This window comes from Anser brachyrhynchus, assembly GCF_964034855.1.
Source record: "Anser brachyrhynchus genome assembly, chromosome: 8".
Classification (NCBI taxonomy): domain Eukaryota; kingdom Metazoa; phylum Chordata; class Aves; order Anseriformes; family Anatidae; genus Anser; species Anser brachyrhynchus.
Genome location: NC_137702.1, coordinates 10206529 through 10222884, shown reverse-complemented (window position 1 = coordinate 10222884; position 16356 = coordinate 10206529). Strand labels below are relative to the sequence as shown.

General features: G+C 40.6%; 1 protein-coding gene across 2 annotated transcripts in view; it reads right to left on the bottom strand.

Annotated features, from left to right (window-relative positions):
- TESK2 (testis associated actin remodelling kinase 2) overlaps positions 1 to 16356 on the bottom strand; it is a 77233-nt gene that overhangs the window by 28245 nt on the left and 32632 nt on the right. For both annotated transcript variants that reach the window (XM_080602232.1, XM_080602233.1), the window contains exon 4: positions 14621 to 14669. In XM_080602232.1, coding sequence (XP_080458358.1) covers positions 14621 to 14669 — 49 coding nt within the window. The remainder of the gene's footprint in view (positions 1 to 14620; positions 14670 to 16356) is intronic.

Sequence of the window (16356 nt, the reverse complement as noted above, 5' to 3'; positions counted from 1 at the left end):
GACTCAAGCATGAGAAAGGGAATGAAATTCAACATATAATGGTATTTGCACATGGCATTACATGTTTAACCTCAAGAGATTAATATTGAACCTTCAGCTTTCAGGTTTTAGCCTTCAAAATAAAGTCTTGAACACACTAATAGGACAATTAGAAGCTTGCAAAGAAAAGACATCAGATCCACATGATTCCAGCAGTTAGAGCTCAAAACCAAAGACTCCAAATATCACCAAGTCTGAGGGGGAAGAAAGAAATGAGCTGAAGAGTTTAACACTATTTTGAAAAACAATGCTGTTTCAATATGTAGGTCTAACATAAGTCACCAGATACTGCACAGGAAAGCCACAAAAAGTTGGCCTACTATTTACTCTGCTTTAAATGTCACTGTTTTCTGTTTAAAAAGCAACAAATAACCACAAGACACCCCTCTATGGTGGCCCAAATGTTGACAAAGGCAACACATTAAGTGGTTAAGAAAAGTAGGTGTGGAGAGTGCATTCAAGATGACAAATCAAATGATGTTAAGTAAAGAATACGAGTTCTGGGGAACTGAACACTGCAAGACAAATGCTGAGACAAAGGGCAAATATGGTGGAGAAGCTCAGTGAAGAAAGCAGGCAGAGAAACAGGAATAAAGAGAAACTAGAGTTGTGTAACACCTTCAGCATGGAGGGGAGAGAGGGAAGGAGATGTCAGAGCAAGAGCCAGACTACATAGCTTGACTCCAAAGGGACACCCAGCAAGCAAAGTAACAGCAGCGCAGACATCAGCGAAGGTATTGAAGCAGACCTCAAAGGGGACAAAGCTTGCATTTTTGTATCATGTCTGATGCTGGAAGTGAAAAGGTAACTCTCGTGCCTAATAACATCCAGATCTTGTCACTCAGCTTCGTACAAAGGTTTTAAACCACATGTTTCAAGGAGGACACAATCCAGTCTTCAGTTTTCGTATGTTTAAACAGTCATCTGTCACACCCAGCAGCCCAAGCGACTACTTGGGAGGCTTCTGGCTCTAAGACAAGCCATCATGTCCTTCTGCGCCAGCTGCCATAATCAGCTACATCAGCTCGAGGGGGAGGCCTGGAAATTTCCTTATTTCCCCCATCTGGTCTCATCAGCTTCAACTGTACGAAACTGGAACCAGAACAGTATCGGTATGTTCAGGACTCCCGTATGAGATACAAGCTGGTACACTGAGACTGCTTACCAGATTCAATTTAATTGTTTTTGATGCCTGTTCATAGCCCTCTGCTTGTTAGGAAGTGGACAGTTCAAAGGTCTAAAAAACCACCTCACCCAACTGCCTCTGAGCAGTAACCTTCCATTTCCACTGATCACCTAACACACTGATGGCACCAAACAAAATAAATGTTAAAGCAGAACAAGTTGGATGTTTAATTTGGGCTGTATTCTTGGACAGCAGGTGAACTGATGTTGCCAGGGGAAAAAACACAGTACGGACACAGTCAGAACATGCAGGTGAAGCGAGCACATTTCAGAACAAAGCTCAGGCTTTTTAATGAGACCAGAAGGGCTCAAGTGGCTAGGCAGAACAGCCTGATTAAAAGAACAGAAAAACAAAATTCTTCCTCTAAAGGCCACTTTTCTTTCCCACTTCTCAGTTGCTGAAAACTGAAGGAAAAACAATCTGTAGCCTGAAGTAAAATTCTCTTCTGCTTTCCAACCCGTACATATTTTGACTAAAGAACTGAATTGCTTTTTCTTTAAAAGTGTTAACAGTTACAGGATAAAAATAAGCTTGCTTTAAGAGGTGTCAGCTATTCTTCGGAGAGAGGGCAAGCTTCTTCATGCAACTGCCACAGCACGGTTACCACCAGAGCTTGGGCCCAGAAGCCAAGAAGCACAGCAGACCTAACGCCATGTCTTGTGCTGTGTCAGGTGCTGCAGTGATTGATCCGCTGTCACCTCCTCCTACAAAGGCTTGTACAGGCACGGCTCATTTTATAGGGCAAGCAAGAATTAACATGCACCACTCGGGAAGGAGCGTTAACAAAACCCATTTGTGGCGTTCCAAACGTTTAAGTGCTAGCAGGAAAACAAACATGGCAAGGTCTGTCCTCCTTTAACTCTCTGCTCTATCCAGCAGCTCTCATGGTCAGCAGGCACAATTTACCCCTTTCCTGTCGTTCCTTTCAATCAATGCTGAACACTCATTTGCTTGCCTGCTTCTAGAAACAGATTACAGTAAGGCTTCAACTGCAGGCACATTGCAACAAGGCACTACTCAACCCCTACAAACAAAGTCAGGTTTATGGGCATTCACTTACTCATACCCAGGTTTGAAACACTTCAGGAACTAAGTTTATTTTGTTGGAACCGGAAAACACTCCCAGTATATCTATGCAAACCGACCTCGATAACCACTTTTTCCTGCAATTATATTAGTAGGAAAAACAGAAAGCAAAGAAGGCCTAACGCAGAACAGCACGTTTGCAAGCTGAAGTCACACCACTCGGCTCCTAAGCAGAGCCTGGTTTCAATGCAAATGACAATCTGTGATATGGTGAGCTAGCAACGGCATAAATTATCTCACAGGCACAGAAGAGAAGGCACCTTGCTGCTGACACCGGCAAGAGAAACGCCATCTTGACAGTAACACTTGTGTTCAAGAGCAGAAAGCTCGCCCCGCACCGAACACACTACACGCTCCGTTCTGCCTGGAAACATGTTGCAGCCCCTGACGAGGAGCCTCTTACTTAAATAAACTTTTTCTCACCTTCCCCACAAAGATACGAGCAGCATCAGCCCATGGAATATATGCCTGCAAAATTCCAGATAAATAACCTGTTTGCTTTACGTAAGTCTGTAAAAATAGCTCCAAGGAGCTACTGACTCCAAGTTACTGTACACAACCACCTCTCATGGTGCAAACTTAGTTTGAATTCTGCCCCAAAATACTGGTTTTGAGCTGTTTCAGAGTGCTTTTCCCAGCCTCAACGCTCCAGCTGTGCCACAATGAGCACCTTCAAATGTAAACGGACACTTCATTGGCAATTATAAAATGCATCAGGATCCCCTACAAACAGGGTTGTGCAAAGGCAAGCCTTAAAAACTTTCTCATACAACCCTGTTTCTGAATGGTCCCAATCGCTGACAAGTGAAGTGCAATGAAGGAAGTGAAATTACAAAACACTTGTTAATTCAAGAGTATGCTTCCTGGGGTCCAGGGTGAGAGAGGAAGGAAAGGAAGAGAAAGCACTAGAAACTGAACTTACTAAAAATATACAAGGAAAAAAAATCCCAGGCAAAAGGTTAAAGAGCCAGCATTACAATATTTAATTGAACTTCATGTCTTTATATGCACATTTAACAGGAAAATCTAGTCCTCAATACAATATTCAGTTCTCCTCCCCCATGATGAGAGTGAGAATATGCAAGCTTCATGTATTAACCTAAACATATTTCCAAGATAGCAGAAAGTAACAATACAGGAATTGCAGGGGTTGCAGTTCAAGAATGCTTTTTTGATTTTTCGCTTGAGACAATGGTAAATGGACCAGTAGGTTTAAAATTAGTGTTTTTAAAATTAGTGTTAAAACACTGATACAACCCCCCCCACCCACACAAAAGTGCACACACTTACAGGGAAGGGAAGGGAGAAAGGGAAAGAGACAATGGAGCTTGCTGTTTCCAGTTTAGTATTTATCTGCCTCTTATCTTACTTTCTCCTATCCCTGAAACATTCTAAGAAGAAGGAAGAGGTTACCACCAGCAGGATATTTAGCAAGCCTTCCTCAGAACACAGGATATTTAGAGGCATCTATCTCAAAATAATAAATAAAAGAGGTTCATCATGCACTATTACAGGCTCCGAAGTGACAAAACAAGTCAATCATCTTCCTATGAGTGTAAAAAAAAAAAACAACTTGAAGCCTGCGTTGCTGAAAGCAAGGGTTTAACCATGAGCTCTTAACCTCATACACAGGCATTTAAGAAAATGACTGGAATTCAAAAGCTTGCACGTTCACAAGTCCTCAGTGAAACAAACGGTTGCTCAACACTTCTGATCTAGCCACCTGCACGCATAAATACAGACTGGGTACCTAAAGTTAGATTCATATTTTCAAAGTCTTGGCTTCTGTCTTTAGATGAGGATTTCTTTAGCGTTTCCGATTATAGCACTTTTACTTCTGAACTTCTGAGACCCACTCTTCTGTCCTTGGTTAGCCAGAACTGCAAAAAGGACTGGCATTCTCTGGAGAGCTGTCCCCAGTGTGCTTAGCTTACCTGGCCACCACCAACCCAAACAGGTTTTTCCTTTAACCCATCTGCCTGCAAGCACTTCCTTCCCGAGGCAGAGCTCACAAAGCCAGCTTGTGTCCTTGAGAAGCCAATGTTTTTATCAGCTCTATTTTCTGCAGCTGAGCTTTTTAAAATCAATTCCACCCTTCTGTAAAGCAAGGACCCACCTGAATGTCCGCTACTTACTATTCTAATTCTGCATGTCTACATGGTAAGATATTAATCCTTAAGAGACGCATCTTGGGGAACTGGTCTAACCATAGCAGGCATACAGCTGCAGGAAAATGCACAAATTCATTAACTAAAGCTTCCTCCAGTCAAAAATTAGTTAACTAAATCTTCCTCCTGTTCTCAGGAGCAGTACTGCAACCAGGTACAGCTGCATTCAACTTCCAGTCAAACTGTAGCTGCACCACAGAAGACTGCAGTCTATAGGACTACCTTGGTATAAGCATCCCAAAAATTAAGTCAAAATCCCCTGTTGGTTAGTATTTTTCTGGAAACTCTAGGTCTTTGATCATTGAAAGCTAACCATCTTGTCTGACCGCATTCATGAAAAGGTAAATAGCTATCAGATGCAGGAAAAAAAAAATGAAATGCCACTAAACTTAAATAAAGTCCTTTACGTGTTTTTCAAGAACCTGGCTTATGACATTTAAACACTCAAAATTGCCAAACTACAGATCAAACACTTAGCTGAAACTCCTGTGGAGGCCTGTAACAATTCTGGTGGAGAAAGAATTAAATGGTCAGGCACACCACGCATGCCACAACATCAGGGTACACGAGTATGAACTGGAGATGGAATTTAAAATTTCCTGCCTCCTATCATTGAAAGCCAGGCCCCCTCGTGTGATTTTAAATGGACTTTATTGGTATGTGCAGAACATCAAGCTGTGTTTGGGACTGAACTCCTTTTTCCTTCTAACTAATTCACAAAAATATTCGGTTCCCAAGGAAAACAATATAAACAAAGTAAAGAATATGTACTTTGTGTTCTGTGAAATAACTTTGCAGTCTCAGAGGTTTTTTTGTGTTACAAAATAATTCATGGACTCAAAGTTAGTGCGTAAGGTTTAAACAGTATGATATTTTCCAAATACCAGCACTACTCTCCCTTGTCTACAAACTTTTTAATGTCCTACTTAGAGCAGTCTGATAATTTACTTATTAAATCTGAACATGGTATATGTAATTTTGCATCCACTGACACATACAGAGGAGCCAGGTTTACTTCTACCTTTAATCAGTAGATTTTTTTTCTTCTTTTTCATGCAACCTCTCCAAAAATACAGTTGAGGCAGACACCCGTCCTCCCCAACAATACAGTTGGTTAATCTACCGCTCTCCAGCTAATACTGCATAAGGTTACGGTTGCTCACAGAGCTACCCATGCTTCTTGACAAGGATCAATGGCACAGGAATGGGTCTCTTCAATTCTGCAAGCCGGGAAGTGTCAGATACATTAAGCCTTTCAGATGTGAATCTCTCAAGTTGAAGAGAGACATGCTGTACTCCTCTTAACAGAATGAATCCATGGGAAAAAGGACCCAGCTTTGAACACGAAACAGTGTGATGCCTTGCACAGCACAGGGAAAGCATGAGATAGAGCTGGTCAACAAGCAATCCACATTGGCTGAACGCATTCTCAGCACCTTTTTATAAATTAAACTGAGAATCTAAGTAAACTGTTATGGCAAAACTGAAACTGACAGTCCACATACTGTGAAGACTGAAAAACTGAGACCGAATATAGCTCATGTGTTGATGAGTGTTTTTAAAATTCTGTTGTGATCAAAAGAGATGAAGGGAGGTGCGCCTGCACTACAGTAAGTTTATAAAAAAACTTCCTTTTGAAATGATTAAAGATGCACTAGAAAACATTTTGCAAGCTGCGTAGGAACAAGCAAAAGCACAAGGTCTACACAGTCCTGGACAAAACTACCGAAATAATAGATTTATTTTACATACATACAAGTACCTAAGTCAGATTTAGATATATTTTTTTTTATGATAGTAACTTAAGCAAAAGTTAACGATGATACTTTGATACAAGAAATCTGAAGCACATCCCAAGGCTTAGGACTTTAAAAACACAGGGTCTTTAAAGTTTCTTTAAAGTTTCAAAAAGATATTGCCAGAGACTTGGTTTGCCATGTTATAAACACATTCATCTCAGAACATAAACAGCAACTTCCTAACTTTTTGGCTCTCAGAGAAGTCCCCATTACCTACGTCTGTTTCCTTTCAGCAAGACAGCCGCTGAACGACAAAGGTGATGCTTTCAGTTCTTCATAACTTAGCTCTGGTGTCCAGGCACAATGAAGTAGAAAGCACAGTCAGTAGACCTGTCTTTCTGTACACATTCTGTTTCTGGGGGCTTTTTCAGCTGAAAAAGGTTAAGCCCATATTCACAGGTACCAGTAAGCAGGCACATAATAACAGATTTTGCATCTTTTAGGTTCACTTGAACTCTCTCCCTGAAGTGGAAAGTAAAATACTCCAGCTCTATACATTTAAAAATAGATGACAGTAGAATGAACAAAATATTTCAAGGCACCTATGTGTTTGCAACAATTTTTCTGCAGTGAGATAATGAGGGCTGTTTCTCAAGAACAGAAACATAAAGCACTATGCAGACAGAGAACAGTCCTAACAGACATCGTGTGATGCAGTCATTCTATTTCTGTGCTGGGAAAAAAAACAGTTGCAATGAAATGGAATGATTTCTCACCTTATATATTACAGACTAGCCTTGTCTTCTTAACACTAGGGTTATTTCCCAATCTGCTTTAACCTCTGCTTGTGCTGCCATGACCCTTACTCTTCTCCTCAGGTTCTACAGAGAACTTCCCATAGAGTCCCCAGTCATTAAGGCAGAGTACAACTACTTCTGTATCAGACAAGGTTACCATTACTTTTCTCTACAGGTCAAATCCCCAGGGCCCAGATGAATGGTTTTCTCTTGACCCCGAAGCTAGCATACACAAGGCCTGACTCTTAATGACTCCTGTAGGGGAAAAGCTAATGAACCCAAACAACCAAATTAACAGAGGAAATAACACAGATGTGCGCTGCCTGCACTTCCAGTCCTACGCCAAAAGGGACAAAAGAATCAAGGAAGTAATATCAAAAGGTACTCCAGTTTTACAGCATATAACCATTCTTGTCATTAGAGCGTACCTTCCTGGAACTGAATACATTTACTTCTGATACCAAATCCAGGAGGGGTATAAAGTACCCATAGTTTAACAGAGGGCCTGATGCCTCTGAAATTCTTTCTGTTAAGGCTAAGTTTACATTTCTGGTACTTAGGTTTTTATAACTGCAAAGGCCCAGATTGCCTCTGCACGTTGCATTTTTGAGCACCGGCCTCATTGCAGCCCCACAGTAACAACTCGTCTTCCCATTCACGCAGCAAAGGATGTAAAATGAAGCTGTAGCTATAACGAATGCTACAAAAAGTATCTGAATTAAGGACAAAAAGAATAAGGCATGCAAGCAGAGATTTACTACAGTATTAATCCACAGGTCACACTACTCATTGGTTGAGAGATCATAAGGATCAATTTAATCTGCAGAATTTCACACATACTTAGAGTTCTTACAAAGTTTAAACAACAGACCTTCTGCAGCATCCTAGACCTTGAACACTTTTAATGCCAGCTGCTGGCTGCTGAAAGTCAGCTGAAAGATACCCTTTGTCATTGCAGCATGTTAATCCTTTTTACAAAAAAAAGGAATTTTGAAGTAAATCCCATCTTTTTACACTACTCTGTATCAAGATTAATTCCTCTAAAACAAAGGCTCTTAGAAGTAACAGGTATATTCTCAGAGCTGTTAGCAAAAACACCCGAGAGAAAGCCTCACGGTTGCTCACTTCATTCCTCCAGAAAGTCACCACAGTTGCTGGTTCCATGCAACCACAAAGTAACTTGACGGTGCCTGAAACCTCCGATATGCTCGAGATGTTTTATGTATGCACGTGAGACCAAACTAGACCAGAGCTAGAGACCAAATCCAAGGAGAGACAGAGGACCAAAACATCTCTATAGCTTCCCTGCCCCCTGCTTTTTTCGTTCACCCTCATGAGTCTTCTTTTTTCAGTACTACCGTCAGAAGTAGCAGGTGCCTAGACATTAAGGAAAATTTCAGTAAGCACAGGTAGCTGATGTAAAACACAAGATACTAAGGAACACAAGCTGACCTGGAAGCCTTTTATCAGTATGGATTGGCTGTGCAGTCTCTTCAGTGCTGAGACTGAGTACCACATACGAAGTAACAGAATTCTTCCATTATTTGCAAAGAACGCATGCCAGCACCAGATTCCTCTCTTAAATAGTTTGGGCAGCTACTAAAAATAACTTTACAGACTACATGCAAAAATATATTTAGAGTTCTATTTACTCTGCCTTGCTGTATATTAATATTATCATTACTGAATTATTATTTTCCAACAGCAGTAGAGTATTTTTATCTCTTTTAATCTTCTACTTATTGCCACCTTTAGCACACCTTTCATCTCCTCTTCAGTTACCTCAAAGCCCAGGCTAACCAACTGATCACTGCGGCTATTCCCTTTTTTGAGGGACAACCACCAGAGCTTTCTTATCAAGAATAAGAGCTGGAAAAGAGGCGATACCTAAACGGGCAGCAACTCCTGTGCAGTACAGAATATTTGCAGAATGACTGGTAACAGGAAGCAGAGCTCTGAAGACACTAAGTTCTTTCAGGTTGATGGGCTATAGCCTACTGTGAACACCAAAACAGTTAAATATTTGCAGTGCTACGGGAGTAAAACTGAAGCTATCCAAACAATACAAGTCACACTCGTAATAACACCAGGGATTTAACATGTGTTGCAGGAGGTGGTGCGAGGAGGAATGGCGTTCCTGGGCTTTTTAAAACTCTGAGTGTGCAGTTGCTATCTGGAAGGAATTGTATGCCCATTATATTTGCTGTAAAGGTTTAGAAGAGGAAACCTAAGTGATGTCTATCTTTTTTCCCATTCTAGGGTCAAGGGTTTTTCCACAGAAAGGTGCCTAAGAACTGAGGAGGAAAAAAGAGGGAAGGAATAGGGAGAAGTTTCAATAAGACCTTACTAATGATTGACTCTGCTTGTGAAAGCTGTATGCCAGAAGCACCTTTCCTCTTAAAGAATTTATTTTCCCTTCCTTGTACAACAGTACAATCGTTACAATTCTAAGAATTTTAAGCTATTAATATCTTTTCTACCTAACCATCGCCAAAAGCCAAAAATACTACAAATAGGAAGGTCTCCAACAGCCTGAACCTCCACTCACTGCATTTACAGTTTGCCTAAACTATTGCTGTCGGGAGGAAAAGCAGAGAAGGAAAGTTTTCAGCTATCACAGAAGAACTTTTGAAAAAAAATCTCTTCCAAAGCCACAGGCTTTCATTAATATGAGTTTAGGAGTGCAAAAGGACACCGTGCGAGGAAGAAAGAAGTGTTTTTCTAACTGCTACATAACAGCATTCTTGTCTCTAAACAATTAATTGTGGTTGATGGTAAAAACAGCACTGCCAGATTCAATAAGCCATTACAGACATGTCAAAATTGTCCAATAGCAATTATCTTGCCCAAGATGAAAATTAACACGTCTGGAAGGATTTCCGTAGTAAATTTTTTTCCCAGGGTTTCCAACACAGCTATAAAAAATTAATTGAGCTGAAAATGTGCAATAGTTCAAAGAATTTCTCTGGATTCTCTTAAAATAAAGGGCTAAAGCAGCAGTCAAGATATTTTTCTTACAGCGCTTTTTAGCACCCGCATCTCCAGCATGCATTATTGCAGGCATCACTGCTCTGAGCACACAGGAAGCATTTTAGGCTTCAAGGCACCTTCGTGCATGTCTGCCTTCAGCATCTATACAATGAGATGCGTGAAGCAGTTGATAAGGACTCACCAAACGTGGCTACAGAAGCCACTGAAGGAGCCAGGTGCACAGAACGGCTGGCTTGCCCTTTATAACTATTTCACAATTACCCAAATGCCACATACACAGCTTCTTAAAAGCAAGGCTGCTCAAGTATAATCTTGGACCCAGGAAACACCTAATAACACACCAGACGCTTGGGGTGGAATCGGAAGGACTGACTGGGTAGTACACCAACAAGGAGAAAGACTGAAAGGCTGCCAGGGAGGCAAGTTGGGCAGACAGCACGTCCAGCTACTGGCTGAAAGAACATTGTCCAGCCCTCCACCGCTGAGCACGTGCTCCTATCACACTGCCACAGCCCTGTCCATAGCCTGAGAAAGCTCCAGTGCACGTCAGATCTTGCCCAGGGCACGTACAGCTATAACTTCAAATTGTGGCAGCAGAGAATTTGTACACTTTTTTTTTTTTAAGCTATCAACCAATATGAATAATAGCCATAAAACTTTTGTAGCAACAATCAGCTATTGTTTGCAAAGCACTGCAATTTCAAGATAACCCAATCAACACACAACTCTCCCTTCCTCATCTATTTACACACAGGTGTCAAGGCTTTCGTTTCCTCCAAGAAGGAATTATCGAGCTGTACAACTCTTCCTGTACATACATATCCATCAAGTTATACCAAGATTTTAGCCTGACCTCTTGGCAATTCAGATGAATTTGCTTAACAGAGTTCAACAAATAACTTAAGATCAGCAAAGAGTTACTGAGTGGCTAGATGCTAGACTGTATGCTATGTTACTGCCTTCCACGTAATAACATAGGCCTATACAGCATGTAACACACAAAAAAATGTCTGCTGACCTCCAGCAGTGGCTTGTACCCGGTCTCTGAAAGCTCAGCGGCATCTCACGCTAACTGACGCCAGAGCCTGCACTTCTGTGCAAGATTCTCAAAATCTGAGGATGCTGTGTGCCAGGAGATTAAGAAATGGAAGCTAACAGAGTTGCCAGATTAGGAAGGTGGTCAGACAGAGAGACTGGAACTAGGCTGGAGAGGCACCTGAGTATGTATATGCATGCAGCAAGCACTGCAGATTCACGTAGCTATGGAACCAAACCACTAGCCACAGATTACAGCTGAATACTAAAAAAACATCCAGTTCCTAGGTTTATAGAAAGTGAGCACAGCAAATCCATGCCCAGCAGCTCAAAGCTAGTGAGACAGCCTAACACTGGCCAACTCATCTGAGCTGCACACCTATCGAAGCCTCTACTTCACCTTCCTTAAATGTTTAACTGTGTGCAAGGAGAGAGGTCCATGCCAGCCTAAATCATCCTGTGACTCTAAGAAGAGATACTGAACTACTTCAGAAGAATATGCCATAGTTTCTGGTTTGAGTAGAGCTTCAAAAATGGTATTGGATTTTCAAAGCTGTTAAAATTGTAGATTTAAAACAAGGCCAAAGTTCCAGTGCAATCTATAATTAAACAATCTCATTCTTTTCGCAAAAAAAAAAATCAAATCAAAACAAACAGAAACTGGTTCTTGAGTAATGGTTTTAAAACCAAAAGCCACTTAAGACACAGAACAATTAAAACAATATAAAATGCTGCCAACAGGGAAAAACCCAAAGCCTACATACCACCGACATCTTCCTCAAGCAAAAAAAACTTGCTTGGTGTGCTCGCTGTGTTTAGCTTTCCCTGTGTTTAAATACGCAAGAGGAGAAATCAGTGACACTTCAGGCTGCCTTCCAATAGTGAAGTACTACATGCTAACTAATGTATTCCTTTAATTGACTAAAATTCTTCAAGGCTCCTCTAACATCATTTGTGGCTATTGTCCTTCCTGCTAGTAGTCTGGGGGCTATTGAGCACAAGCCATCTAAATCCATTCACCAAGTATTTGCCACAAGAGTTCAATTTCTTATCCCATTGAAACATATGTACAAATAAATGTGATTTCCCATCTCCCTCCCCAGATATAAGCTCTAAGTGATGCTGTATCCCTTCTACTTAGAAATACCATCAACCACACTATCAAAACATGACTTTTCTTACTATGCACATTCCACGTCAACAAGTGATAATTAAGCTCCTTTCAGAACAGGTCCAGCATAGGCTAGTGAGAAAGGATTCTCCTTGCAGTGACTCAGATGTCTACTGAGGAACGGGCTGATGAATCAAGAGTTTCACCTCCAAAGAAGTGAAACCTTGGCAGAAGTTCTCTGAGTGCTAGTAGTGTCAGGCTAGTATCAGTTATGTTGAGCACTAGAAGCTAGGAGACCACATTTTTGGACCACGAGCTGAGAAAAGACACAAGACAGTGGGTAACTTGTTTATCCTCCTGGGCTATATTTGAACTGGTGACTCACCAAGCGTGCCTTGCTTGTTATTCCTTCAGCTGGCCATTTCACCTCCTTCCTCTAACCTCCAGAAGTCATCAGCACTCAATTACTACTCTACACACACACCAAGATGAAAAACACCACCACTGTCAGCAGAAATAACTAATCTCACCACCTGGGACATACTCAGCTCTTGAGTTTTAAAAGCTCTGTAAAACCAAATAACTATTGTATTGGACAAAGCATGTGCATTCCCCTACAACATCAAATTATGACGGCCTTCGGTTGCAGTTTTTCCTGTTGAAGGCATTAAATGTCCACCTTGGTCCACAAAAGCAAAGCAGGAATCACTACATATATTTTTATAACCTGCTCCTAAAGCTATTCTGTTCCTCAAAATTTTGCAGGGGCCTTCTTCAGCCTAAAATTTTTCCTCTTTGATCTCAAAATAATGTTTCAGGAATCTCTTCTGTCATTCTGAATTATAACTATAAAAAGTTATATAACTATAAAAAGTTATTCTTTGAAGCCTTTCTTGGATTTATTTGCTTGCCAAGAATTCAAAAATAGCTGAAGAAAGCAGGCAGCTACAAGTTAGTTCTCCATGAGGAAGCACGTGTGCTGAAGCTTCATTTTCTTGGCTTTCTGGGTGGGGAGGGATGTTTAAATGGCAAGCAAGTGACATGAAGAAAAAAACCAACAACACGCTGAGGAGGATCTGCCAATATTTAGTAAAAATGAAGCATTATAGAGCTCCACCTCTTCTAGGATATGTCACAGGAGGGGGAGGACCTGAAATCTCCTTTTTAACTGATCAGAGGTCCACAAGAAATAAGCAATAAAGTTAGCAAAACCTGCCTGCAGGACTCGACCAGCCACCCAATGCCAAATCTTAAAGAATTTTTCTTTTCTGAGCACAGGGTGTGGAAGGGAAGAACAGGAAAACAGGTGAGGGGCAGTTTATTTGGAATCAAAGAATTCCTCATATACACGCTGTACCTTAAAATCTCTGAGAGCGTCTTTACCTTGCTCTTACATGAGAAATGCAGCCGCCACGAACTACTGTGCATCATTAACAGCAGCTAGAACTATCATTGCTGAATTGTCACCACAAAGGTGAAGAAAGTCACTGCCCACATATGCGCACCTTTGCCTCAAAGTTGCACATGACAGCTGCGGGAAGCGATGGCCACACAGTACCACCCTGATGACTCTGTACACCCATCCACTCTTCCAATTTTACAGTAATTCTTTGGCAAGCATACTGGGAACCCATTTTAATTGCTAATTAATAACATACATGTTACCGCAATTTTTAAGTAGGAGAGGAAAGGGGTAAACTTTTATTGAGCAGTTCCTACAAAATAAGACTAAATAATAAACACGAAATTTACCAAACATGCATGTCCCTTCAACCTCTACTCTAAAACAGCAGGATAAACTTTTTATAGATTTTGACACAAAAGAGGTAATGCTATTCCTAGCAAGAGAACACTCCCTCCCGGTTTTTTCCCTGAGGAGGTGGGATTAAGCACACAATCGAGTGAAATTTGGTGAAGACTCACATGAATTGGAATTTCAGTTTCTCATTTGATAAATGGACCTTGGCAGGGTACTTGGGCAATGGAATAGTTCCTCTGTATGGAACCCAGATTAAGCTCAGATGTTCATGTTATTCCCAATAAAAAGATGGCAGGGACTGAATCCACTAATATCACCCAGCTGAAACATCCCTGATTCACCTGTGAAATGCACATGCAAGCAGAGTATAAATGAGAGTTAAATGCAAAGCAATGTCTCGCACAAATATTACTTAGGGGCGCCTCAGTGGTAAACCACATCTCTTATTTAGAATAGTATCAGTGGAATTTTGTTCCCACTGTGATTTTTTTCATCTTAATGAGAGCTTCTAACGATAAAAGACATTCCAGGGCTATAAGCAAAGTACTGTTCTGAGGCCTGATGCTGCAACCTTCCCACTGCATAGCAAGCAGCACGTGATTAACTAACGAGTCCCTGTAAAGGACACTGACTCTAGGTGAACAGCAGTTGCAGAATCTGGCCTGAGAACAGTTTCATATTGAGCATGTATATCATTAAATAGTCTTACCTCAGTTAGTGCGTGCAGCTGTCCTTGATGCACACAGACACCCATAAACCTACAAGAAACAAGAAAAGAAAAGTGGTTTGGGCTTTTTTCCCCCCCTCTATTTTTGTTTTGCTTTGTTTTTAAAAACGAAACTAAGATAATAAGGTACTGGCTATGCCAAGAAAGAAGGAAGAAAAACAGCCTCTCAGACAATGCATACCTCAAGGATGATTATTTAAAAGTCTCAGCACAAAACAAAATCATGTGCCTGCACTACAATAAGCAGTTCCAAGAGAGCACAGGAGACAGCTCAAACAAGATGGAAAGTTAGTGATTTGACTATAAGCAAAGGACAGCATATAATGTTTTATGCAGAAAGGAAGAGTCTCGGAGAGTTCCCTGTTTTAAGGAAGCCAAGTTATCCAGTGTTGGTCTGTACAAACAGCAAATTACTTCCCTTTGCATTTTGCTGATTAAGTACAAAAATGTTCCTTTCTGTCTCATTCCTAACCACTAAAGAATATGAGAGCACGTGCGTGCAGCGTACTTTTATTCTCCCTTCCTGCCACCCGCTTTTATTTTCAACACTTCCATGGAAGCAAGTTTCAATGGTACCCTCTATACACACTTACCACTACATTTCCTACGCTGCACAAGGTTCAGACTCCTGCAGTTAACAATAATGACTGTCACCCTTGATTTTTCTGCACAGTGACAGAGAATGTATGACAGAGAATGACTTTGGTCTCAACACACAGAAACACATCACCTGTTATTTCCACAATATTTAGAAATTTCCACTTCACAAGCAAGGTGTAGAAACGCGTGATTTCATTAAATGTGACAGAAGAATTGTGTGGGTTGAAGGAAAAGGTCCTTTTATATCCTCAAAACCTTGCAAATTTAAAACCAAAATGATGCAAGACATGCAGTACTAGTTAAGCTAAGCTGCTTTTGAACTAATGAATGATCCTTACTGTTCTCTCACCTAACAGCTGACTAGTAAATTACAAGCAGCCAAAGAAATAATATAGATAAGGTTCTTTGGATAAGCTGAACTGTGGAAATCTGTTTTTATAACCAGAAAGAGAAGCAGGACTTGTACTTTAAAGACTATTGCCTGCTCTCACCTCAAGTAATATCTTCCCCAAATTAAATATTCAAATTTTTATTTGCGAGTGAAATTACAACTCCTCTTGCTTAGTGAAGAGCAATAAGGCACAACGAAGCGTTGAGGGAAAGGGGGAGATGGGTTTAGATATACTATCTACACAAAACATTGCTGTTCCTGTGTTTCAATTCATACAGTAACTGCACATAAACAATTTTGTAAACCTGTTTACAGATTAATCTTCCTAAAACTAGGAAATCCAGGCCCCTCCAAAGCAAAACTCTGTTTTTACCTTCATGTATTCTGAAAGTCTTGTAAGGCATGGTGTTAGTTTATTGACAAGCAGAAGCAGAAAGAGAGATACCAGTTCCAGTATTACACAAATTTCAAGTGTTTTCTCTTCTATGAAGCATGGTAATGACACAAGGTCAATCCAGTACTGCAGTATTTTCATTCAACAATGGAGACAAAAATAATATTTCCGTCTGTATATCAACTCTTCCTTTACAAAGGCATATTATGTTACCTTCAAATTAGGAATTCATTCTATTTGACTTAATTTGAGAATTTAAATGCAGCGAAGAACTTATCAAAATTTGGTAAAATTAAATTTCTCATTTTTACCAGACAGGATAAACAACACCAT